This window comes from Oncorhynchus masou, unplaced genomic scaffold (assembly GCF_036934945.1).
Source record: "Oncorhynchus masou masou isolate Uvic2021 unplaced genomic scaffold, UVic_Omas_1.1 unplaced_scaffold_2673, whole genome shotgun sequence".
Taxonomy (NCBI): Eukaryota; Metazoa; Chordata; class Actinopteri; order Salmoniformes; family Salmonidae; genus Oncorhynchus; species Oncorhynchus masou.
Genome location: NW_027009108.1, coordinates 1 through 27,500, shown reverse-complemented (window position 1 = coordinate 27,500; position 27,500 = coordinate 1). Strand labels below are relative to the sequence as shown.

At 45.6% G+C, this 27,500-nt stretch overlaps 1 protein-coding gene across 1 annotated transcript in view; it reads left to right on the top strand.

Moving 5' to 3' along the window:
- LOC135533806 (collagen alpha-1(XIV) chain-like) overlaps positions 1-27,247 on the top strand; it is a gene marked incomplete at its 3' end in the record, with an annotated part of 54,882 nt that extends 27,635 nt beyond the window's left edge. Inside the window, exons 2-12 of the mRNA XM_064961031.1 lie at positions 5,468-5,623; positions 6,815-6,934; positions 9,106-9,270; positions 14,030-14,191; positions 16,314-16,474; positions 18,447-18,576; positions 18,758-18,903; positions 22,567-22,696; positions 24,163-24,302; positions 26,803-26,929; positions 27,108-27,247. Of these exons, the coding sequence (XP_064817103.1) occupies positions 5,468-5,623; positions 6,815-6,934; positions 9,106-9,270; positions 14,030-14,191; positions 16,314-16,474; positions 18,447-18,576; positions 18,758-18,903; positions 22,567-22,696; positions 24,163-24,302; positions 26,803-26,929; positions 27,108-27,247 (1,577 nt within the window). The remainder of the gene's footprint in view (positions 1-5,467; positions 5,624-6,814; positions 6,935-9,105; positions 9,271-14,029; positions 14,192-16,313; positions 16,475-18,446; positions 18,577-18,757; positions 18,904-22,566; positions 22,697-24,162; positions 24,303-26,802; positions 26,930-27,107) is intronic.
- Positions 27,248-27,500: the final 253 nt, after the last annotated feature.

Sequence of the window (27,500 nt, the reverse complement as noted above, 5' to 3'; positions counted from 1 at the left end):
CATAAATATGGGTTGTATTTACAATGGTGTTTGTTCTTCACTGGTTGCCCTTTTCTCGTGGCAACAGGTCACAAATCTTCTCTCTCTCTCTCTCTCGGTCTCTGTCTCTGTCTCTGTCTCACTCTGTCTCTGTCTTTCTCTCTCTGTCTATCTCTCGCTCTGTCTCTCTCTCTCTCTCTCTCGGTCTCTGTCTCTGTCTCTGTCTCACTCTGTCTCTGTCTTTCTCTCTCTGTCTCTCTCTCGCTCTCTCTCTCTCTCTCTCTCTCAATTCAATTAAATTCAAAGGGCTTTAATGACATGGGGAACATATGTTTACATTGCCAAATCAAATGGAATAGACAGTAAGTTAAGTCATCGTCTCCAGTCTTTCTTTTAGGAAAAAATTATATTTGTCTGGACCTGTTTGTGGGGGTGTGGAGAGTTGTGTTATTGTCTTATTGTGGGGGTGTGGAGAGTTGTGTTATTGTCTTATTGTGGGGGTGTGGAGAGTTGTGTTATTGTCTTATTGAGTTGTGTTATTGTCTTATTGTGGGGGTGTGGAGAGTTGTGTTATTGTCTTATTGTGGAGGTGTGGAGAGTTGTGTTATTGTCTTATTGTGGGGGTGTGGAGAGTTGTGTTATTGTCTTATTGTGGGGGTGTGGAGAGTTGTGTTATTGTCTTATTGTGGGGGTGTGGAGAGTTGTGTTATTGTCTTATTGTGGGGGTGTGGAGAGTTGTGTTATTGTCTTATTGTGGAGAGTTGTGTTATTGTCTTATTGAGGTGTGTTATTGTCTTATTGAGGTGTGTTATTGTCTTATTGAGTTGTGTTATTGTCTTATTGAGTTATGTTATTGTCTTATTGAGTTGTGTTATTGTCTTATTGAGTTGTGTTATTGTCTTATTGAGTTGTGTTATTGTATTATTGAGGTGTGTTATTGTCTTATTGAGGTGTGTTATTGTCTTATTGAGTTGTGTTATTGTCTTATTGAGTTGTGTTGTGACATAGCTCAGTGAAACTATGATATCGACACCGGCGGGTCAATCCCTCACAACTCTACATATGAATATTCCAGCGTTGACACGAGAAGCCACACGCCTGTAGCATGATCTCAGGTTCCACTCCAATGTGGCAGCAAAAATATTACATCAGTTGTCTTTGTATTAGTATTTTGTTTTTATGGTGGAGCTTATGTGCCTCAGCCCCACCACTCTAATGACTAGGCTCCATTTGGTTTTGGTTAAACTTGACATCAAATAACCTTTGTTTGAATGTTGTGTAATGGGTTGATAATTACTTTACAGGCTATTATTATTACTGTAGAACGGGACCTAACGGGGGGGGGCTGTAGTTAGTCAGCTCTCCTCTTGCCGTTAGGTCAGCCACAGAGCCACAGGCTAAACATTCACCGTGCGTCTCTCAGCAGCAGTCTTGGCCCGATCAGATGGAATGTGTCCCATTGAGGACTCCTGTCTGTCTGTCTGACTGTCGGTCCAGCCCGGCCCAGTCTGCTGTGTTTGATGTGTAGTCTGTCTGTCTGTCTGTCTGTCTGTCTGTCTGTCTGTCTGTCTGTCGGTCGGTCCAGCCCGGCCCAGTCTGCTGTGTTTGATGTGTAGTCTGTCTGTCTGTCTGTCTGTCTGTCTGTCCGTCCAGCCCGGTCCAGTCTGCTGGGTTTGATGTGTAGTCTGTCCAGCCCGGTCCAGTCTGCTGGGTTTGATGTGTAGTCTGTCCAGCCCGGTCCAGTCCGGTCCAGTCTGCTGGGTTTGATGTGTAGTCTGTCCAGCCCGGTCCAGTCTGCTGGGTTTGATGTGTAGTCGGTCCAGCCCGGTCCAGTCTGCTGGGTTTGATGTGTAGTCTGTCCAGCCCGGTCCAGTCCGGTCCAGTCTGCTGGGTTTGATGTGTAGTCTGTCCAGCCCGGTCCAGTCCGGTCCAGTCTGCTGGGTTTGATGTGTAGTCTGTCTGTCTGTCTGTCTGTCTGTCTGTCGGTCGGTCCAGCCCGGCCCAGTCTGCTGTGTTTGATGTGTAGGCTGTCTGGCTGTCGGTCCAGCCCGGCCCAGCCTGCTGGGTTTGATGTGTAGTCTGGGACCGTGCTGCTGGGAGCAGTGATAAACTGAAGCCATCAGCTGCTTTGCTCTTTCATGTGCAGCTCAAACAGGGTCCACACACTGAGGCTTTCAACTGAGAGCCAGCCGGCCATCCAGGGCAGAAAACTGAGGGTAAACTTCTGACTTAACTTAAGTGGCTTTTCTTCAGGATCCCTGAAATGAGGACATGTAGGAGTCTCCCATACCTCAGCTTTGACATTGGGATTCTGCTGTGTCATGGTGATGGGGACTCATGACAACCACGGTTGTAGTTTAGCTTGTACCCTGCAGGTCTTTACTCACTACTCAATGTCCTCTAGAGTGTTTCACTTTAACCGGGGGGTTCCTTTGATGTGGTGACTGTAGGAAGAGGTGGAGGGAGGCAGGCAGGCAGGCAGAGACGACAGACAACTCTCAACACAGTGGGTGGTGGTGTTTGTTCTGCTGAGGTAAATAAAAGAAGAAGCTCCCATAACAACTCTCTCCTCTCCTCTCCTCTCCTCTCCTCTCCTCTCCTCTCCTCTCCTCTCCTCTTCTCTCCTTTGATTATTCAGAGAATCGAAGGCAAATTCAAACAAACCTGAGCCAGCAAGGTAATCCTCAGAGGACGAACATCAATAAATTAATCTTTAGATAATTCATTACTATTACAAATGACAAAAGTCCATTATTTGAATGTACTTGTTTTATAATTCCTCCAGAGTTGATTGTTTGATGTCTGCATGTCACGCCCTGGTCTATATTTATTATGTTATCTTCATGTATTGGGTCAGGCCAGGGTGTGACATGGGTTTATTTGTAGTGTGTTTCGTCTTGGGGTTGTGTGGGGTGTATAGATTAGTCTATGGCTGCCTGAGGCGGTTCTCAATCAGAGTCAGGTGATTATCGTTGTCTCTGATTGGGAACCATATTTAGGTAGCCTGGGTTTCACTGTGTGTTTGTGGGTGATTGTTCCAGTCTCTGTGTTTGTTGCACCAGTCAGGGCTGTTTCGGTTTTTGACATTTGTTGTTTTGTATTGTTCGTGTTCTTCAACATTAAAGATGTATCGAACGAACCACGTTGCATTTTGGTCCGATCCTTGTTCCACCTCTTCGTCAGAGAAGGAGGTGGAAGAAAGCCGTTACAGAATCACCCACCACAAACGGACCAAGCAACGTGTCAACGGGCAGGAGCCACAGGAGAAGCAACAAAGGCAGCAACAGCGATCACAGGACTTCTGGACTTGGGAGGAGAAATTGTTCGGACCCTGGGATCAGCCTGGAGAATATCGCCGCCCCAAAGAAGAACTGGAGGCGGCGAGAGCTGAGAGGCGCTGGTATGAGGAGGCAGCGCGGCGACGTGGATGGAAGCCCGAGAGTCAGCCCCAAAAATTTCTTGGGGGGGAAGCTCAGGGAGAGTGTGGCAGAGTCAGGAGTCAGACCTGAGCTCACTCTCCCTGTTTATCGTGAGGAGCCAAGGAGGAGACCAGAACCGGTGTTGGAGGTGAGCGAAGTAGAGACTGTGAAGGAGTTAATGGGGAAATTGGAGGAGAGAGAAATGAGAGAGTTGCTGTGTTGGTGCTTTTTGCATGGAATTCGCCCGACGGAACGTGTCAGGGATTTAATGGCACCTGGGTCAGCGCTCCATACTCGTCCTGAGGTGCATGTTAGTCGGCTGGTTAAGATGGTGCCAGCCTCACGCACCAGGCCTCCTGTGCACATCCCTAGCCTTGCACGTCCTGTGCCAACACTGCTCTCAAGATCTCCAGTACGCCTTCACGGTCTAGCCCATCCTGTGCCACCTCCACACACCAGCCCTCCGGTGCCAGCTCCCCGCACCAGGCTTCCTGTGCGTGTCCTCGGCCCAGTACCATCAGTGCCAGTACCACACATCAGGCCTACAGTGCGCCTCGCCTCTCCTGCGCTGCCGGAGCCTCCCGCCTGGAAGATGTTTGAACTTCACACAACATCCATCACTTCTATCACTTCACTGGTAATAAAGCCCCACTGTCTGCACTGCCCCAATACAATACATTACCATACATTACCATACAATACATTACATTACATTGCCATACAATACAATACATTACCATACAATACATTACATTAGATTACATTGCCATATAATACAATACATTACAATACAATGACATTACCATACATTACATTACCATTCACTACAATATAATACAATACAATACATTACCATACAATACATTACATTACATTGCCATACAATACAATACATTACATTACATTACAATTACATTACCATACATTACATTACCATACAATACAACACATTACCATACAATACAATACAATACATTACTATACAATACAATTACATTACCATACATTACATTACCATACATACATTACCATACAATACCATGCAATACACTACATTACCATACACTACATTACATTACAATACATTACATTACAATACATTACAATACAATACAATGCAATACATTACAATACAATGCAATACATTACAATACAATACAATACAATACAATACATGACAATACACTACATTACGATACAATACATTGCCATACAATACAATACAATACAATACAGTCCTCCCTAAACCTGATTTACTGACTGTTGTGGAATCCTTCCATTAGCCCAGTGTGTTGGAGTGTGTGTGTGTGTGTGTGTGTGTGTATGTGTGTGTGTGTGTGTGTGTGTGTGTGTGTGTGTGTGTGTGTGTGTGTGTGTGTTTAACAACTAAAACTCTTATCTCTCCCAGAGCTGGCTTCTAGAGTCATTTTCCCAGGCACTCTAAGCTGAAGTCTGCCTGGTCTGGACAGCATCCCACCGTGGTCGAGTCTCTTCTACCACGTTTTTCTGGTTCTTCCTTCTCAAAGACAAAGTGATGTTAAGAAACACCACTGTATCTGGGATGGTACAGCAACAGCATTAGTGTTACAAACAGACTGCTTGCTGTCTCTGTCCTTCATATGGTGCGTCTGCTGTGCGATGTCGTTTCTCTCTGTTCTATAGTTTTGAATGTTCAATAAAAACTGACCTTGAAAATGACCATCTGGAAAGGTTCCTTTCGTTTCTTGTATTTTGAAGTGCATTTTGCATTTATGTTGTTGTCTTGGACCAAATCTGCACACCAAAAGTCTCGATATTGTCGTATTGATATTGTCGATATTCACGTTGTCATTCATTGGACTGTGACTCTACTTATCAACATTCTTTGGCATATTGTTTTCTGATGTTATTTTCTCCCGCTGTCTGGTTGTCCTGCAGTGGAGCTGTTTGTCTGTACGACTCAGGCCATAGCTGACATAGTGACCCGTGTTCTCCCGTCTTACCCTCTTTCCAGCGGATCCTTTTGTCTGTACGACTCAGGCCATAGCTGACATAGTGACCCGTGTTCTCCTGTCTTACCCTCTTTCCAGCGGATCCTTTTGTCTGTACGACTCAGGCCATAGCTGACATAGTGATCCTGGTGGATGGATCCTGGAGCATCGGGAGGCTCAACTTCCGCTTGGTCCGCATGTTCCTGGAGAACCTGGTCAGCGCTTTCAGCGTCGGGATCGACCAGACCAGGATAGGTAAGCATTAGCATCACTGTCTGTTATTGACCAGGATAGGTAAGCATTAGCATCACTGTCTGTTATTGACCAGGATAGGTAAGCATTAGCATCACTGTCTGTTATTGACCAGGATAGGTAAGCATTAGCATCGCTGTCTGTTATTGACCAGGATAGGTAAGCATTAGCATCGCTGTCTGTTATTGACCAGGATAGGTAAGCATTAGCATCACTGTTTGTTATTGACCAGGATAGGTAAGCATTAGCATCACTGTCTGTTATTGACCAGGATAGGTAAGCATTAGCATCACTGTCTGTTATTGACCAGGATAGGTAAGCATTAGCATCACTGTCTGTTATTGACCAGGATAGGTAAGCATTAGCATCACTGTCTGTTATTGACCAGGATAGGTAAGCATTAGCATCTGTCACAGGGTTCAATAGCCTTACTGTGCTGTACTGTCACAGGGTTCAATAGTCTTACTGTACTGTACTGTCACAGGGTTCAATAGCCTTACTGTCCTGTCACAGGGTTCAATAGCCTTACTGTACTGTCACAGGGTTCAATAGCCTTACTGTACTGTCACAGGGTTCAATAGCCTTACTGTACTGTCACAGGGTTCAATAGCCTTACTGTACTGTACTGTCACAGGGTTCAATAGCCTTACTGTACTGTCACAGGGTTCAATAGCCTTACTGTACTGTCACAGGGTTCAATAGCCTTACTGTACTTTCACAGGGTTCATTCGTCTTACTGTACTTTCACAGGGGTCATTCGCCTTACTGTACTGTCACAGGGTTCAATAGCCTTACTGTACTGTACTGTCACAGGGTTCAATAGCCTTACTGTACTGTACTGTCACAGGGTTCAATAGCCTTACTGTACTGTACTGTCACAAGGTTCAATAGCCTTACTGTACTGTACTGTCACAGGGTTCAATAGCCTTACTGTCCTGTCACAGGGTTCAATAGCCTTACTGTCCTGTCACAGGGTTCAATAGCCTTACTGTCCTGTCACAGGGTTCAATAGCCTTACTGTACTGTCACAGGGTTCAATAGCCTTACTGTACTTTCACAGGGTTCATTCACCTTACTGTACTTTCACAGGGTTCATTAGCCTGGTCAAATGCAGGTGTGAAGTATATTCCCTTTTGCAGTCCTTATCCTATAAATGAAATCTATATTATTGTATTGTGCTGTATTCCCTCCCAGGTCTGGCCCAGTACAGTGGGGACCCCAGGATAGAGTGGCATCTGAATGCCTTCACCACTAAAGATGCAGTCCTGGATGCTGTGAAGAACCTGCCCTATAAGGGAGGCAACACACTGACAGGTACAATTCACCAGCAGCTCTCTCTGACTGCATCCCTAATGACAGCTATGGAAAGGTCACAGTAGATTTAGCCCAGAGGGGGACGTTTAGCCATGCTTAATAAACAGACGTATTGAAATCTGTTTATAGATTTTTGCATGAATGTAAAGCATTTTGTTAAGGGTAACCAGAGTTAGTTTTATTTATACCTTTATTTAACTAGGCAAGTCAGTTAAGAACAAATTCTTATTTTCAATGACGGCCTAGGAACAGTGGGTTAACTGCCTGTTCAGGGGCAGAACGACAGATTTGTACCTTGTCAGCTCAGGGATTTGAACTTGCAACCTTCCAGTTACTAGTCCAACACTCTAACCACTAGACTACTCTGCCGCCCCAGGGCAGCCTAGTGAGGGAAGTCTATATGACTTCAGTGGAGCCTTCATCAGGGAACTGTCTGTCTATCTGTCTGTCTAGCTGTCTAGTTTTCTATCTGTCTGTCTATCTGTGTAGCTGTGTATCTGTGTAGCTGTATAGCTGTCTATCTGTATAGCTGTCTTTCTGTATAGCTGTCTATCTGTGTAGCTGTATAGCTGTCTATCTGTGTAGTTGTGTATCTGTCTATATGTGTATCTGTCTATATGTGTATCTGTGTATCCGTCTATCTGTGTATCTGTGTATCCGTCTATCTGTGTATCTGTGTATCCGTCTATCTGTGTATCTGTGTAGCTGTCTATCTGTGTAGCTGTGTATCTGTGTAGCTGTCTATCTGTGTAGCTGTCTATCTGTGTAGCTGTCTATCTGTGTAGCTGTATAGCTGTCTATCTGTGTAGCTGTCTATCTGTCAAGCTGTCTATTTGTGTAGCTGTATAGCTGTCTATCTGTATAGCTGTCTATCTGTGTTGCTGTCTATCTGTGTAGCTATATAGCTGTCTATCTGTGTAGCTGTATAGCTGTCTATCTGTATAGCTGTCTATCTGTGTAGCTGTCTATCTGTCAAGCTGTCTATTTGTGTAGCTGTCTAGCTGTGTAGCTGTCTAGCTGTGTGTCTGTCTAGCTGTGTAGCTGTGTATCTATCTAGCTGTCTATCTGTGTAGCTGTCTATCTGTCTATATGTGTAGCTGTGTAGCTGTCTATCTGTCTAGCTGTCTATATGTGTAGTTGTCTATATGTGTAGTTGTGTAGCTGTCTATTTGTGTAGCTGTCTAGCTGTGTAGCTGTCTAGCTGTGTGTCTGTCTAGCTGTGTAGCTGTGTATCTATCTAGCTGTCTATCTGTGTAGCTGTCTATCTGTCTATATGTGTAGCTGTGTAGCTGTCTATCTGTCTAGCTGTCTATATGTGTAGTTGTCTATATGTGTAGTTGTGTAGCTGTCTATCTGTCTAGCTGTCTAGCTCTCTATCTGTCTATCTGTCTATATGTGTAGCTGTGTAGCTGTCTATCTGTCTAGCTGTCTATATGTGTAGTTGTCTATATGTGTAGTTGTGTAGCTGTCTATCTGTCTAGCTGTCTAGCTGTGTAGCTGTCTATCTGCCTACCTGTCTATCTGTCTAGCTGTGTAACTGTCTCTGTCTATCTGTGTAACTGTGTAGCTGTGTAACTGAACTGCGTAACTCTATATATCTGTGTGTATCTGGGTTCACTGAGGGTACAAAACATTAGGAACACCTTCCTAATATTGAGTTGCACCCCCTTTTGCCCTCAGAACAGCCTCAGTTCATCGGGACACGGACTCTACAAGGTGTTTCAAGCGTTCCACAGGGATGCTGGCCCATGTTGACTCCAATGCTTCCCACAGTTGTGTCAAGTTGCCCTTAATGTCCTTTGGGTGGTGGACCATTCTTCTTGATACACACAGAAAACTGTTGCGTGTGAAAAACCAAGCAGCGCTGAAGTTCTTGACGCTCCTGGCACCTTCTACCACTCCCCGTTCAAAGCGACTTAATATTTTGTCTTGCCCTTTCACCCTCTGAATGACACACACACAATCCATGTCACAATTGTCTCAAGGCTTAAAAATCCTTCTTTAACCCGTCTCCTCCCCTTCATCTACACTGATTTGAAGTGGATTTAACAAAGTGACATCAATAAGGCATCACATCTTTCACCTGGATTCACCTGGTCAGTCTATGTCATGGAAAGAGCAGGTGTTCCTAATGTTTTGTCCACTCAGTGTATTTCTGTGTATCTCTGCAGGCCTGGCCCTGACCTATATCCTGGAGAACAGCTTCAAGCCCGAGTCAGGCTCCAGGAGCGACGTCCCCAAAGTCGGTATCCTAATCACAGACGGGAAGTCCCAGGATGACGTGATCCCCCCTGCCCAGAGCCTGAGGGACGCTGGCATCGAACTCTTCGCCATTGGTAGGACTCAAGGCCTTGTTGTCCTTACTGTAGTATGAACACATGATGGTGTCTTTAGGAGAACTACAGTGAAATACAACTGCAATAAGACATTTACATAAGTATTTAGACCCTTTACTCAGGTACTTTGTTGAAGTATTTTCAGGTTTCTCCAGAGATGGCTCTGGCTGGGCCACTCAAGGACACTCGGAGACTTGTCGCGAAGCCGCTCCTGCATCGTCTTGGCTGTGTGCTTAGGGTCGTTGTCCTGCTGGAAGGTGAACCTCCGCCCCAGTCTGACGTCCTGAGCGCTCTGGAGCAGGTTTTCATCAAGGATCTCTCTGTACTTTGCTCTGTTCATCTTTGCCGCAATGCTGACGAGCTTGGCATTCAAGCCAAAGAGTTCATCAGACCAAATAATCTTGTTTCTCATGGTCTGAGAATCTTTAGGTGCCTTTTGGCAAACTCCAAGCAGGCCGTCATGTGCCTTTTACACGACAGCCTGCTGGAAGGTTCTCCCATCTCCACAGAGGAACTCTAGAGCTCTGCCTGAATGACCATAGGGTTCTTGGTTACTCCCTGACCAAGGCCCTTCTCCCCCTATTGCTCAGTTTGGCTGGGCGGCCAGCTCTAGGATGAGTCTTGGTGGTTCCAAATGTCTTCCATTAAAGAATGATGGAGGCCACTGTGTTCCTGGAGACCTTCAATGCTGCAGAAATGTTTTGGTACCTTTCCCCAGATCTGTGCCTCGACACAATCCTGTCTTGCAGCTCTACGGACAAATCTTTTGACCTCATGGCTTGGTTTTTACTCTGACATGCACTGTCAACTGTGGGACCTTATATAGACAGGTGTGTGCCTTTCCACATTCATGTCCAATCAATTGAATTTTCCACAGGTGGACTCCAATCAAGTTGTAGAAACATCTAAAGGATGATCAATGGAAACAGGATGCACCTGAGTTCAATTTCAAGTCTCATAGCAAAGGGTCTGAATACTTATATAAATCAGGTATTTTTTTATACATTTTACATTTTTATTTGCAAAAATATCTAAAAACCTGTTTTCGCTTTGTCATTATGGGATATTGGGTGTAGATTGGTGAGGATTTATTTTATATAATACATTTTACAATCAGGATGTAACGTAACATTTTGGGGGAAAAGTCAAGGGGTCTGAATACTTTCCGAAGGCACAGTATATTCATGCTGTGAGACTTTATGCTGTCGGTAGGACACAGTTAGTTGTTTTGATGCTGTCGGTTGGACACAGTTAGTTGTTTTGATGCTGTGGGTTGGACACAGTTAGTTGTTTTGATGCTGTCGGTAGGACACAGTTAGTTGTTTTGATGCTGTCGGTAGGACAGTTGTTTTGATGCTGTCGGTTGGACACAGTTATTTGTTTTGATGCTGTCGGTAGGACACAGTTAGTTGTTTTGATGCTGTCGGTTGGACACAGTTAGTTGTTTTGATGCTGTCGGTTGGACACAGTTAGTTGTTTTGGTGCTGTCGGTTGGACACAGTTAGTTGTTTTGATGCTGTCGGTAGGACACAGTTAGTTGTTTTGATGCTGTCGGTTGGACACAGTTAGTTGTTTTGATGCTGTCGGTAGGACACAGTTAGTTGTTTTGATGCTGTCGGTGGGACACAGTTAGTTGTTTTGATGCTGTCGGTAGGACACAGTTAGTTGTTTTGATGCTGTCGGTGGGACACAGTTAGTTGTTTTGATGCTGTCGGTAGGACACAGTTAGTGGTTTTGATGCCATCGGTAGGACACAGTTAGTTGGTTTGATGCTGTCGGTTGGACACAGTTAGTTGTTTTGATGCTGTCGGTTGGACACAGTTAGTTGTTTTGATGCTGTCGGTAGGACACAGTTAGTTGTTTTGATGCTGTCGGTAGGATACAGTTGTTTTGATGCTGTCGGTAGGACACAGTTAGTTGTTTTGATGCTGTCGGTGGGACACAGTTAGTTGTTTTGATGCTGTCGGTAGGACACAGTTAGTGGTTTTGATGCCATCGGTAGGACACAGTTAGTTGGTTTGATGCTGTCGGTTGGACACAGTTAGTTGTTTTGATGCTGTCGGTTGGACACAGTTAGTTGTTTTGATGCTGTCGGTAGGACACAGTTAGTTGTTTTGATGCTGTCGGTAGGATACAGTTGTTTTGATGCTGTCGGTAGGACACAGTTAGTTGTTTTGATGCTGTCGGTAGGACACAGTTAGTTGTTTTGATGCTGTCGGTAGGACACAGTTAGTTGTTTTGATGCTGTCGGTTGGACACAGTTAGTTGTTTTGATGCTGTCGGTTGGACACAGTTAGTTGTTTTGATGCTGTCGGTTGGACACAGTTAGTTGTTTTGATGCTGTCGGTTGGACACAGTTAGTTGTTTTGATGCTGTCGGTAGGACACAGTTAGTTGTTTTGATGCTGTGGGTAGGACACAGTTGTTTTGATGCTGTCGGTTGGACACAGTTAGTTGTTTTGATGCTGTCGTTAGGACACAGTTAGTTGTTTTGATGCTGTCGGTTGGACACAGTTAGTTGTTATGATGCTGTCGGTTGGACACAGTTAGTTGTTTTGATGCTGTCGGTTGGACACAGTTAGTTGTTTTGATGCTGTCGGTTGGACACAGTGAGTTGTTTTGATGCTGCCGGTTGGACACAGTTGTTTTGATGCTGTCGGTAGGACACAGTTAGTTGTTTTGATGCTGTCGATTGGACACAGTTGTTTTGATGCTGTCGGTTGGACACAGTTAGTTGTTTTGATGCTGTCGGTTGGACACAGTGAGTTGTTTTGATGCTGCCGGTTGGACACAGTTGTTTTGATGCTGTCGGTAGGACACAGTTAGTTGTTTTGATGCTGTCGATTGGACACAGTTGTTTTGATGCTGTCGGTAGGACACAGTTAGTTGTTTTGATGCTGTCGGTGGGACACAGTTAGTTGTTTTGATGCTGTCGGTAGGACACAGTTAGTGGTTTTGATGCCATCGGTAGGACACAGTTAGTTGGTTTGATGCTGTCGGTTGGACACAGTTAGTTGTTTTGATGCTGTCGGTTGGACACAGTTAGTTGTTTTGATGCTGTCGGTAGGACACAGTTAGTTGTTTTGATGCTGTCGGTAGGATACAGTTGTTTTGATGCTGTCGGTAGGACACAGTTAGTTGTTTTGATGCTGTCGGTAGGACACAGTTAGTTGTTTTGATGCTGTCGGTAGGACACAGTTAGTTGTTTTGATGCTGTCGGTTGGACACAGTTAGTTGTTTTGATGCTGTCGGTTGGACACAGTTAGTTGTTTTGATGCTGTCGGTTGGACACAGTTAGTTGTTTTGATGCTGTCGGTTGGACACAGTTAGTTGTTTTGATGCTGTCGGTTGGACACAGTTAGTTGTTTTGATGCTGTCGGTAGGACACAGTTAGTTGTTTTGATGCTGTGGGTAGGACACAGTTGTTTTGATGCTGTCGGTTGGACACAGTTAGTTGTTTTGATGCTGTCGTTAGGACACAGTTAGTTGTTTTGATGCTGTCGGTTGGACACAGTTAGTTGTTATGATGCTGTCGGTTGGACACAGTTAGTTGTTTTGATGCTGTCGGTTGGACACAGTTAGTTGTTTTGATGCTGTCGGTTGGACACAGTGAGTTGTTTTGATGCTGCCGGTTGGACACAGTTGTTTTGATGCTGTCGGTAGGACACAGTTAGTTGTTTTGATGCTGTCGATTGGACACAGTTGTTTTGATGCTGTCGGTTGGACACAGTTAGTTGTTTTGATGCTGTCGGTAGGACACAGTTAGTTGTTTTGATGCTGTCGGTAGGACACAGTTAGTTGTTTTGATGCTGTCGGTAGGACACAGTTAGTTGTTTTGATGCTGTCGGTAGGACACAGTTAGTTGTTTTGATGCTGTCGGTAGGACACAGTTAGTTGTTTTGATGCTGTCGATTGGACACAGTTGTTTTGATGCTGTCGGTTGGACACAATTAGTGGTGTTGATGCTGTCGGTTGGACACAGTTAGTTGTTTTGATGCTGTCGGTTGGACACAGTTAGTTGTTTTGATGCTGTCGGTAGGACACAGTTAGTTGTTTTGATGCTGTCGGTTGGACACAGTTAGTTGTTTTGATGCTGTCGGTAGGACACAGTTAGTTGTTTTGATGCTGTCGGTAGGACACAGTTAGTTGTTTTGATGCTGTCGGTAGGACACAGTTAGTTGTTTTGATGCTGTCGGTAGGACACAGTTAGTTGTTTTGATGCTGTCGGTAGGACACAGTTAGTTGCTTTGATGCTGTCGGTAGGACACAGTTAGTGGTTTTGGTGCTGTCGGTAGGACACAGTTAGTTGTTTTGATGCTGTCGGTAGGACACAGTTAGTTGTCTTGATGCTGTCGGTAGGACACAGTTAGTTGTTTTAGAGGTTAAGGCTGACATGGTGACACGCTTGGATACACTTTTGTCCTTTGTGTTTTGTTAAGGGAAACAAAAGGAAACAGATTGATCTTGATCTAAATCTTGATCTAAATCTTAATCTTGATCTAAATATTGATCTAAATCTTCATCTAGATCTTGATCTAGATCTTAATCTTGATCTGGACCTTAATCTAAATCTTAATCTAGATCTTAATCTAAATCTTAATCTAAATCTTCATCTAGATCTTAATCTTGATCTAGATCTAAATCTTGATCTTAATCTTGATCTTAATCTAGATCTTAATCTAGATCTTAATCTTGATCTTAATCTAGATCTTAATCTAGATCTTAATCTTGATCTTAGTGCTCTCTCTCCCTGTGTGCAGGTGTAAAGAATGCTGATGAGAATGAGCTGAGGGCCATAGCTTCTGAGCCTGACAACACTCATGTGTACAACGTGGCAGACTTCAGCATCATGAGCTCTATCATAGAGGGACTGACCCAGATAGTCTGTGAACGGGTAGAGGAGCAGGACAAGGAGATCAAAGGTGAACAATTCAAATCAGAGAGCAAAGATGTTGGCACGTCAGTCCTCATACCACTGTATATCTTTACAGTACATACTGTCTCATTCACTTAGACACAGTACCCAGTCTTCAGTCCTCATACCACTGTATATCTTTACAGTACATACTGTCTCATTCACTTAGACACAGTACCCAGTCTTCAGTCCTCATACCACTGTATATCTTTACAGTACATACTGCCTCATTCACTTAGACACAGTACCCAGTCTTCAGTCATCATACCACTGTATATCTTTACAGTACATAGTCTCATTCACTTAGACACAGTACCCAGTCTTCAGTCATCATACCACTGTATATCTTTACAGTACATAGTCTCATTCACTTAGACACAGTACACAGTCTTCAGTCCTCATACCACTGTATATCTTTACAGTACATAGTCTCATTCACTTAGACACAGTACCCAGTCTTCAGTCCTCATACCACTGTATATCTTTACAGTACATAGTCTCATTCACTTAGACATAGTTCTTCTGTATGTGTGATGTTTACTGTTAATTTTTATTGTTTATTTCACTTTATATATTCACTTTATATATTATCTACCCTACCTGCTTTGGCAATGTTAACACATGTTTCCCATGCCAATAAAGCCCTTGAATTGAATTGAGTTCATAGTGCCCAGTGTTTAATATTGAGCAGGCCTCATGTTGTCACTCCCAATCTGAGCTGAAATAACTCCTGTCTATTTAATACACTTCATACATCATGTAGAATCATCATAATGCTGTTCCATATGTGGTGCTTACTGAATAAACACGCCCTTCTGGGTTCCATTTTAGAACCCTCTATGGAAAGAGTTCTACATGGAACCCTTTTGGGTTCTACCTGTAACCAATAAAGGTGTTCCTATGGGGACGGCCGAAGAATCTTTTTGGAACCCTTTTTTCTAAGTGTGTATGTCTCAGTGCGGGTTCTAGTTGGAACCAAAAATAGTTCTTCATAGGGTTCTCCTATGGGGACAGCCAAAGAACCCTTTTGGGTTCTACCTGTAACCAATAAAGGTATTCCTATGGGGACAGCCGAAGAACCCTTTTGGAACCCTTGTGTGTGTATGTCTCAGTGCGGGTTCTAGTTGGAACCAAAAATAGTTCTTCATAGGGTTCTCCTATGGGGACAGTCAAAGAACCCTTTTAGGTTCTAGATAGCATATTTTATTTCTAAGAGTGTACTGTACAAACGTTCCATACCGTGCATTCTCTAACGATCCGTTGTGATGTTCCTCCAGGAGAGTCTGCTGGTCAGGAGACACAGGGAGCCCCTCAGGACCTAGTGACATCAACATGTCCATACTGTAGTCTGTCACCTTAGATGCTGTCCTGTACTATCTGAATGTGTGTTCCTCCAGGAGAGTCTGCTGGTCAGGAGACACAGGGAGCCCCTCAGGACCTAGTGACATCAACATGTCCATACTGTACAGTCTGTCACCTTAGATGCTGTCCTGTACTATCTGAATGTGTGTTCCTCCAGGAGAGTCTGCTGGTCAGGAGACACAGGGAGCCCCTCAGGACCTAGTGACATCAACATGTCCATACTGTACAGTCTGTCACCTTAGATGCTGTCCTGTACTATCTGAATGTGTGTTCCTCCAGGAGAGTCTGCAGGTCTGGAGACACAGGGAGCCCCTCAGGACCTAGTGACATCAACATGTCCATACTGTACAGTCTGTCACCTTAGATGCTGTCCTGTACTATCTGAATGTGTGTTCCTCCAGGAGAGTCTGCTGGTCAGGAGACACAGGGAGCCCCTCAGGACCTAGTGACATCAACATGTCCATACTGTACAGTCTGTCACCTTAGATGCTGTCCTGTACTATCTGAATGTGTGTTCCTCCAGGAGAGTCTGCTGGTCAGGAGACACAGGGAGCCCCTCAGGACCTAGTGACATCAACATGTCCATACTGTACAGTCTGTCACCTTAGATGCTGTCCTGTACTATCTGAATGTGTGTTCCTCCAGGAGAGTCTGCTGGTCAGGAGACACAGGGAGCCCCTCAGGACCTAGTGACATCAACATGTCCATACTGTACAGTCTGTCACCTTAGATGCTGTCCTGTACTATCTGAATGTGTGTTCCTCCAGGAGAGTCTGCTGGTCAGGAGACACAGGGAGCCCCTCAGGACCTAGTGACATCAGAGGTGACAGCCAGGAGTTTCAGGGTGTCCTGGAGTCACGCTCCCGGCAGTGTAGAGAAGTACCGGGTGGTGTTCTACCCTGCTACCCAGGGAGGACGGCCTAAAGAGGTACACACACTCCATCTCACTCTCCCACCCAGTAGGGCTTTTTAATGTTCAACTGCTGCAGGTGAAACAAAAGGGGTTGGAACCCAAATGATTTTCTAATTGTTTCGTTCTCGAATAGAATCACAATCTTTTTATCGTTCCGTTCCACTGTTCCGAACAGAACAATAAAGTTCTGAACCGGTTCAAACCCTAAAAAAGTATCCGTTTATATTTTGAATTTCTGTTCCTTTTTTTAACGTGTAAAATCGACAGTTGTTTACATTTAGCTCATTAAATGACTTCACCAATCGTTCCAGGTTCCGTTTCTGTTCCTTGAAAAATGTATATTACTGGATGTATTCTCTCCAAATGTTCAGGACTACTTTACTGGATGTATTGACTCCAGATGTCTCTGTGTCAGTCTCTGTGTATCTCTGACCCAGTCTCTGTGTCTCTAAGACCCAGTCTCTGTGTCTCTAAAACCCAGTCTCTGTGTCTCTAAAACCCAGTCTCTGTGTCTCTAAGACCCAGTCTCTGTGTCTCTAAGACCCAGTCTCTGTGTCTCTAAAACCCAGTCTCTGTGTCTCTAAAACCCAGTCTCTGTGTCTCTAAGACCCAGTCTCTGTGTCTCTAAGACCCAGTCTCTGTGTATCTCTGACCCAGTCTCTGTGTCTCTAAGACCCAGTCTCTGTGTATGTCTGACCCAGTCTCTGTGTCTCTAAGACCCAGTCTCTGTGTCTCTAAGACCCAGTCTCTGTGTCTCTAAGACCCAGTCTCTGTGTCTCTAAGACCCAGTCTCTGTGTCTCTAAAACCCAGTCTCTGTGTCTCTAAGACCCAGTCTCTGTGTCTCTAAGACCCAGTCTCTGTGTATCTCTGACCCAGTCTCTGTGTCTCTAAGACCCAGTCTCTGTGTATGTCTGACCCAGTCTCTGTGTCTCTAAGACCCAGTCTCTGTGTATCTCTGACCCAGTCTCTGTGTATCTCTGACCCAGTCTCTGTGTATCTCTGACCCAGTCTCTGTGTCTCTCTGACCCAGTCTCTGTGTATCTCTGACCCAGTCTCTGTATCTCTCTGACCCAGTCTCTGTGTATCTCTGACCCAGTCTCTGTGTATCTCTGACCCAGTCTCTGTGTCTCTCTGACCCAGTCTCTGTGTATCTCTGACCCAGTCTCTGTATCTCTCTGACCCAGTCTCTGTGTATCTCTGACCCAGTCTCTGTGTCTCTCTGACCCAGTCTCTGTGTATCTCTCTGACCCAGTCTCTGTGTATCTCTTTGACCCAGTCTCTGTGTATATCTCTGACCCAGTCTCTGTGTATCTCTGACCCAGTATCTCTGTGTATCTCTCTGACCCAGTATCTCTGTGTATCTCTCTGACCCATTCTCTGTGTATCTCTTTGACCCAGTCTCTGTGTATCTCTCTGACCCAGTATCTCTGTGTATCTCTGACCCAGTCTCTGTGTCTCTCTGACCCAGTCTCTGTGTATCTCTCTGACCCAGTCTCTGTGTATCTCTCTGACCCAGTATCTCTGTGTATCTCTGACCCAGTATCTCTGTGTATCTCTCTGACCCAGTCTCTGTGTATCTCTCTGACCCAGTCTCTGTGTATCTCTTTGATCCAGTCTCTGTGTATCTCTCTGACCCAGTATCTCTGTGTATCTCTGACCCAGTATCTCTGTGTATCTCTGACCCAGTCTCTGTGTATCTCTTTGACCCAGTCTCTGTATCTCTTTGACCCAGTCTCTGTGTATCTCTCTGACCCAGTCTTTGTGTATCTCTCTGACCCAGTCTTTGTGTATCTCTCTGACCCAGTATCTCTGTGTATCTCTCTGACCCAGTCTCTGTGTATCTCTCTGACCCAGTCTCTGTGTATCTCTCTGACCCAGTCTCTGTGTATCTCTCTGACCCAGTCTCTGTGTATCTCTCTGACCCAGTATCTCTCTGTATCTCTCTGACCCAGTATCTCTGTGTTTCTCTCTTTGTGTCTCTCCCAGGCTGTGGTGGACGGCACAGAGAACTCTGTGGTTCTGCGGTATCTCAACTCCTTAACAGAGTACCAGTTAGCTGTGTTTGCTGTCTACACCAGCTCAGCGAGCGAGGCACTTCGTGGCAGCGAGACCACATGTGAGTCCACCTCCCTTCTCATTGACAACAAGACTATTTTCTACACTTGTTCTTTTTTCCCTCCTGGGCCAAGTTGGATGTGTGTAAACATACTCTTTCACCTGTGTTTAACCCAACTCTCTGTGTTTGTCTGTTCGTTCCTGTGTGTGCGCCTTCCTGCGTGTGTTCACGTGTGTCTCAGTGGCTCTACCCATGGTGAACGGCCTGGAGCTGTACGACGTTACCCACAACACCATGCGGGCGCGGTGGAGCGGTGTGCAGGGCGCCTCGGGGTACATGGTCCTATACGCCCCCCTGACCAAGGACCAGGCCTCCGACGAGAAAGAGGTACCCCAGCCGGAGGGCCGCGAGCCTGGGTGGGATCGGTCTGGGGGAGGGTTCTTCCTGGAGGGGCTGCTGGTGGTCCGTGTCTCTTTTCTCCGGATGAAATATAGCATGGATAATCCCTGGTTCCTAAACCACAGGAGCACCGGGGGTGGGAGGCCTTGTGTCAGTAGATCTGCTGCTGAACAGAACCAGCAGAACCCTGGTGATCTGGAGGCTCCACAGGCTTATTGGATCTCTGTCTGTCCCTGTCCCTGTCCCTGTCCCTGTCCCTGTCTCTGTCTCTGTCTGTCCCTGTCTCTGTCCCTGTCCCTGTCTCTGTCTCTGTCCCTGTCCCTGTCCCTGTCCCTATCTCTGTCTGTCCCCGTCCCTGTCCCTGTCCCTGTCCCTGTCCCTGTCTCTGTCCCTGTCTCTGTCCCTGTCTCTCTCTGTCCATGTATCTGTCCCTGTCCCTGTCTCTCTCTGTCCCTATCTCTGTGTCTCTCTCTGTCCCTGTCTCTCTCTGTCCCTATCTCTGTCCCTGTCTCTGTCTCTGTCCCCGTCTCTGTCCCTGTCCCTCTCTGTCCCCGTCTCTGTCCCTATCTCTGTCCGTGTATCTGTCCCTGTCTCTGTCCCTTTCTCTGTCCGTGTATCTGTCCCTGTCTCTGTCCCTCTCTGTCCGTGTATCTGTCCCTGTCTCTGTCCCTCTCTGTCCGTGTATCTTTCCCTGTCCCTGTCCCTCTCTGTCCCCGTCCCTGTCCCTGTCCCTGTCTCTAGAGAACATGTTGCAGTTTTAAAGAAAGTGTGCTTCAAATCTACTTTTTGACATGAGGGCAGAGAGGAAATGAGCTGTTTTACATTTTGACATGAGGGAGCAGAGAGGAAAATGAGCTGTTTTACATTTTGACATGAGGGAGCAGAGAGGAAAATGAGCTGTTTTACATTTTGACATGAGGGCAGAGAGGAAAGTGAGCTGTTTTACATTTTGCCATGAGGGAGCAGAGAGGAAAATGAGCTGTTTTACATTTTGACATGAGGGAGCAGAGAGGAAAATGAGCTGTTTTACATTTTGACATGAGGGGCAGAGAGGAAAATGAGCTGTTTTACATTTTGAGATGGGGGCAGAGAGGAAAATGAGCTGTTTTACATTTTGCCATGAGGGAGCAGAGAGGAAAATGAGCTGTTTTACATTTTGACATGAGGGAGCAGAGAGGAAAATTAGATGTTTTACATTTTGACATGAGGGGCAGAGAGGAAAATGAGCAGTTTTACATTTTGCCATGGGGTGCATTTTTACAGTTTTTTAATATGATATCTGAGTGACACTGACTAACAGAATCGATGGGGGCCCCTGGTCGGTATTTCAACCAAGATAACAAGGTTAGATAGCTGTCCGCTAAACGAACTGACACGGGCTAATTGACTGACTATCAGTGCCTGACATAACAAGAGAAGCACTGACGATGTACCACCACATTTTGAAATTGCAACTTGTATATTCTAATCTTCTAACCCGCAACAGTAAGTTGAGACCTCGACTGAGTTTCTAAAATACACTGCTCAAAAAAAACAGAGGGAACACTTAAACAAAACAATGTAACTCCAAGTCAATCACACTTCTGTGAAATCAAACTGTCCACTTAGGAAGCAACACTGATTGACAATGAATTTCACATGCTGTTGTGCAAATGGAATAGACAACAGGTTGAAATTATAGGCAATTAGCAAGACACCCCCAATAAAGGAGTGGTTCTGCAGGTGGTGACCACAGACCACTTCTCAGTTCCTATGCTTCCTGGCTGATGTTTTGGTCACTTTTGAATGCTGGCGGTGCTTTCACTCGAGTGGTAGCATGAGACGGAGTCTACAACCCACACAAGTGGCTCAGGTAGTGCAGCTCATCCAGGATGGCACATCAATGCGAGCTGTGGCAAGAAGGTTTGCTGTGTCTGTCAGCGTAGTGTCCAGAGCATGGAGGCGCTACCAGGAGACAGGCCAGTACATCAGGAGACGTGGAGGAGGCCGTGGGAGGGCAACAACCCATCAGCAGGACCGCAACCTCCGCCTTTGTGCAAGGAGGAGCAGGAGGAGCACTGCCAGAGCCCTGCAAAATGACCTCCAGCAGGCCACAAATGTGCATGTGTCTGCTCAAATGGTCAGAAACAGACTCCATGAGGGTGGTATGAGGGCCCGACGTCCACAGGTGGGGGTCCACACCGTGCGGGACGTTTGGCATTTGCCAGAGAACACCGAGATTGGCAAGGTCGCCACTGGCGCCCTGTGCTCTTCACAGATGAAAGCAGGTTCACACTGAGCACATGACAGACGTGACAGAGTCTGGAGACGCTGTGGAGAACGTTCTGCTGCCTGCAACATCCTCCAGCATCTCCAGCACAGCCCTCCATGTGCTCGCCAGAGGTAGCCTGACTGCCATTAGGTACCGAGATGAGATCCTCAGACCCCTTGTGAGACCATATGCTGGTGCAATTGGCCCTGGGTTCCTCCTAATGCAAGACAATGCTAGACCTCATGTGGCTGGTGTGTGTCAGCAGTTCCTGCAAAAGGAAGGCATTGATGCTATGGACTGGCCCGCCCGTTCCCCAGACCTGAATCGAATTGAGCACATCTGGGACATCATGTCCCGCTCCATCCACCAACGCCACGTTGCACCACAGACTGTCCAGGAGTTGGCGGATGCTTTAGTCCAGGTCTGGGAGGAGATCCCTCAGGAGACCATCCGCCACCTCATCAGGAGCATGCCCAGGTGTTGTCGGGAGGTCATACAGGCACGTGGAGGCCACACACACTACTGATCCTCATTTTGACTTGTTTTAAGAACATTACATCAAAGTTGGATCAGCCTGTAGTGTGGTTTTCCACTTTAATTTTGAGTGTGACTCCAAATCCAGACCTCCATGGGTTGATAAATTTGATTTCCATTGATAATTTTTGTGTGATTTTTTTTTGTCAGCACATTCAACTATGTAAAGAAAAAAGTATTTATTGAGAATATTTAATTAATTCAGATCGAGGATGTGTTATTTTCGTGTTCCCTTTATTTTTTTGAGCAGTGTATATCTATATATATATTATGGGGAACTTTGGTTTTACCTCTCTGTGTGTGGCCTGCGGCCCTTCCAAAGTGCGGTCGCGGTCCGGATTATTCCACAAGATAAACGACTCTGCTTTCTCTACAGTATTGCGTGCCTCAGAAATAATACTGTACGTTCTGTACAGCTGTCCCCAGACAGTGCAAAGAAGTTACATGTTTCATGTTGAATTATTCTCTGTACTAATCAGGCTTCCAGATGGCGCTTCTTGGCTTCAGTCCCAACAGTACCCTGTTCCCCATATAGTCCACTACATTAGTCCACTACACAAGTAGGGCACTATATAAGGAATAGGGAATACACCTGAAACCCCACCTCTTCAAGGAATACCTAGGATAGGATAAAGTAATCCTTCTCACCCCCCCCCCCCCCCCTTAAATGATTTAGATGCACTATTGTAGAGTGGCTGTTCCACTGGATGTCATAAGGTGAATTCACCAATTTGTAAGTCGCTCTGGATAAGAGCGTCTGCCAAATGACTTAAATGTAAATGTATAGGTTGTAATTTGGGACTCACACCGCTGTGTCATCTGGACCTTCATCGATGCTTTCCCATTTGCCCCTTTAATACCAACAGATGAAGGTGTCAGGTGCAGTAACTGATCTACAGCTGGAGGACTTGACTCCTGCCACTGAGTACACGGTGACAGTCTACGCAATGTACGGAGAAGAAGCTAGCGATCCTATGAGTAGCCAGCAGACCACCTGTAAGTGTCCTCTTAAACCTACTGTTAAATATTCAACCATTCAGATAAAGGACAGGTATACTGAAGGTCTTCCCGAGGACAGATATACTGTGGGTCTTCCTGAGGACAGATATACTGTGGGTCTTCCTGAGGACAGATATACTGAGGGTCTTCCTGAGGACAGATATACTGTGGGTCTTCCTGAGGACAGATATACTGTGGGTCTTCCTGAGGACAGATATACTGTGGGTCTTCCTGGGGACAGATATACTGAGGGTCTTCCCGAGGACAGATATACTGAGGGTCTTCCTGAGGACAGATATACTGTGGGTCTTCCTGAGGACAGATATACTGTGGGTCTTCCTGGGGACAGATATACTGAGGGTCTTCCTGAGGACAGATATACTGTGGGTCTTCCCGAGGACAGATATACTGAGGGTCTTCCTGAGGACAGATATACTGTGGGTCTTCCCGAGGACAGATATACTGAGGGTCTTCCTGAGGACAGATATACTGTGGGTCTTCCTGAGGACAGATATACTGTGGGTCTTCCTGGGGACAGATATACTGAGGGTCTTCCTGAGGACAGATATACTGTGGGTCTTCCCGAGGACAGATATACTGAGGGTCTTCCTGAGGACAGATATACTGTGGGTCTTCCTGAGGACAGATATACTGTGGGTCTTCCTGGGGACAGATATACTGAGGGTCTTCCTGAGGACAGATATACTGTGGGTCTTCCCGAGGACAGATATACTGTGGGTCTTCCTGAGGACAGATATACTGTGGGTCTTCCAGAGGACAGATATACTGTGGGTCTTCCTGAGGACAGATATACTGTGGGTCTTCCCGAGGACAGATATACTGTGGGTCTTCCTGAGGACAGATATACTGTGGGTCTTCCCGAGGACAGATATACTGTGGGTCTTCCCGAGGACAGATATACTGTGGGTCTTCCTGAGGACAGATATACTGTGGGTCTTCCTGAGGACAGATATACTGTGGGTCTTCCTGAGGACAGATATACTGTGGGTCTTCCTGAGGACAGATATACTGTGGGTCTTCCTGAGGACAGATATACTGAGGGTCTTCCTGAGGACAGATATACTGAAGGTCTTCCTGAGGACAGATATACTGTGGGTCTTCCCGAGGACAGATATACTGTGGGTCTTCCTGAGGACAGATATACTGTGGGTCTTCCTGAGGACAGATATACTGAGGGTCTTCCCGAGGACAGATATACTGTGGGTCTTCCTGAGGACAGATATACTGTGGGTCTTCCTGAGGACAGATATACTGAAGGTCTTCCTGAGGACAGATATACTGTGGGTCTTCCCGAGGACAGATATACTGTGGGTCTTCCTGTCTTCAGAAGTTGTAGCTGTATAGCACTTAGTGTCTGCTGATGGAAAAGGGGCTCTGTGAATACATTTGATTGATTGATCTCTTCAACATGACATTTTGAGTTAACCCCTTTGTGTCTGCAGTGCCACTGAGCCCTCCCAAGAACCTTGTGTTCTCTGAGGTGGACCACAACTCAGCCAAACTGTGGTGGGAAGCTGCCTCTAGGAAGGTGGCAGGATACCGTATCATGTACGTCAAGACTGACGGGCTAAAGACTGATGAGGTGAGAGACAACACTAGGGGATTTAACCTAGAACAAGACTAGGGGATTTAACCTAGAACAAGACTAGGGGATTTAACCTAGAACAAGACTAGGTGATTTAACCTAGAACAAGACTAGGTGATTTAACCTAGAACAACACTAGGGGATTTAACCTAGAACGAGACTAGGGGATTTAACCTAGAACAAGACTAGGGGATTTAACCTAGAACGAGACTAGGGGATTTAACCTAGAACAAGACTAGGTGATTTAACCTAGAACAAGACTAGGTGATTTAACCTAGAACAACACTAGGGGATTTAACCTAGAACGAGACTAGGGGATTTAACCTAGAACGAGACTAGGTGATTTAACCTAGAACAAGACTAGGGGATTTAACCTAGAACGAGACTAGGGGATTTAACCTAGAACGAGACTAGGGGATTTAACCTAGAACGAGACTAGGGGATTTAACCTAGAACGAGACTAGGGGATTTAACCTAGAACGAGACTAGGGGATTTAACCTAGAATGAGACTAGGGGATTTAACCTAGAACGAGACTAGGGGATTTAACCTAGAATGAGACTAGGGGATTTAACCTAGAACGAGACTAGGGGATTTGACCTAGAACGAGACTAGGGGATTTAACCTAGAACGAGACTAGGGGATTTAACCTAGAACAAGACTAGGGGATTTAACCTAGAACGAGACTAGGGGATTTGACCTAGAATGAGACTAGGGGATTTAACCTAGAATGAGACTAGGGATTTAACCTAGAACAAGACTCTGGGATTTAACCTAGAACAAGACTAGGGGATTTCGCCTAGAACGAGACTAGGGGATTTAACCTAGAACGAGACTAGGGGATTTAACCTAGAATGAGACTAGGGGATCTAACCTAGAACAAGATTAGGGGATTTAACCTAGAACAAGACAAGGGTATTTAACCTAGAACAAGACTAGGGGATTTAACATAGAGTTATCCATATATTACGTCTGTCTGTCTGTCTGTCTGTCTGTCTGTCTGTCTGTCTGTCTGTCTGTCTGTCTGTCTGTCTGTCTGTCTGTCTGTCTGTCTTTGTCAGTCCTCTCAATACTGTCTCTCTTTCTTCTGTCAATACTGTGTCTCTCTCTCTCTTCTTTCAATACTGTGTCTCTCTCTCCTATATCAATACTGTTTCTCTCTCTCTTCTGTCAATACTGTGTCTCTCTCTCTCTTCTGTCAATACTGTGTCTCTCTCTCTTCTGTCAATACTGTGTGTCTCTCTCTTCTTTCAATACTGTGTCTCTCTCTCCTATATCAATACTGTTTCTCTCTCTCTTCTGTCAATACTGTGTCTCTCTCTTCTGTCAATACTGTGTCTCTCTCTTCTGTCAATACTGTGTCTCTCTCTTCTGTCAATACTGTGTCTCTCTCTCCTATATCAATACTGTGTCTCTCTCTCTTCTGTCAATACTGTGTCTCTCTCTCCTATATCAATACTGTGTCTCTCTCTCTTCTGTCAATACTGTGTCTCTCTCTCTCTTCTGTCAATACTGTGTCTCTCTCTCTCTTCTGTCAATACTGTGTGTCTCTCTCTTCTTTCAATACTGTGTCTCTCTCTCCTATATCAATACTGTTTCTCTCTCTCTTCTGTCAATACTGTGTCTCTCTCTCTCTTCTGTCAATACTGTGTCTCTCTCTCTTCTGTCAATACTGTGTCTCTCTCTCTCTCTTCTGTCAATACTGTGTCTCTCTCTTCTGTCAATACTGTGTCTCTCTCTTCTGTCAATACTGTGTCTCTCTCTTCTGTCAATACTGTGTGTCTCTCTCTCTTCTGTCAATACTGTGTGTCTCTCTCTCTTCTGTCAATACTGTGTGTCTCTCTCTCTCTTCTGTCAATACTGTATGTCTCTTTCTCTCTTCTGTCAATACTGTCTCTCTCTCTCTTCTGTCAATACTGTGTGTCTCTCTCTCTCTCTTCTGTCAATACTGTGTGTCTCTCTCTCTCTTCTGTCAATACTGTGTGTCTCTTTCTCTCTTCTGTCAATACTGTGTGTCTCTCTCTCTCTCTTCTGTCAATACTGTGTGTTTCTCTCTCTTCTGTCAATACTGTGTGTCTCTCTCTCTTCTGTCAATACTGTGTGTCTCTCTCTCTCTTCTGTCAATACTGTGTGTCTCTCTCTCTCTTCTGTCAATACTGTGTGTTTCTCTCTCTTCTGTCAATACTGTGTGTTTCTCTCTCTTCTGTCAATACTGTGTGTCTCTCTCTCTCTTCTGTCAATACTGTGTGTCTCTCTCTCTCTTCTGTCAATACTGTGTGTCTCTCTCTCTTCTGTCAATACTGTGTGTTTCTCTCTCTTCTGTCAATACTATGTGTCTCTTTCTCTCTTCTGTCAATACTGTGTGTGTCTCTCTCTCTTCTGTCAATACTGTGTGTCTCTCTCTCTCTTCTGTCAATACTGTGTGTGTCTCTCTCTTCTGTCAATACTGTGTGTCTCTCTCTCTTCTGTCAATACTGTGTGTCTCTGTTTCCCCTTAGGTGGATGTGGGTCCCGTCACGTCCTGGACTCTGAATGACCTGACGTCTGCAACGGAGTATGAGGTAGCCATATTTGGGATCTACGACGAGGGCCAATCAGAAGCCCTCTCTGGCAGCTTCACCACCGGTAAGAACTCTCATAGTGCCAGATGGACAGGGTTTGCACTTTAGGAACTATGTTATTGGTACTAACTAGGTCAGAATAGGACTGTAGTATGAGTTTTTCAGTCAGAAGTGATGTGTGTTTTGCTTCATGTTGTAGCTGATCTTCCTGTTGTGATGATGCTGTTTGATCTCTCTAATAGACCCTGTGCCAGGACCTCTTGACCTCCAGGCCAGTGAGGTCACCGCAGAGAGCTTCCGGGTCAGCTGGGGTCACTCTGCTCCGGGCATCGTCCTCTACAAACTGACCTGGGCTCCTTATGATGGAGGGGACACTAAGGAGGTCAGTATGGGGTCAACCCACTATGGAGGTTGGTACTGGGACAACCCACTAAGGAGGTTGGTACTGGGACAACCCACTATGGAGGTTGGTACTGGGACAACCCACTAAGGAGGTTGGTACTGAGACAACCCACTATGGAGGTTGGTACTGGGACAACCCACTAAGGAGGTTGGTACTGAGACAACCCACTAAGGAGGTTGGTACTGGGACAACCCACTAAGGAGGTTGGTTCTGGGACAACCCACTATGGAGG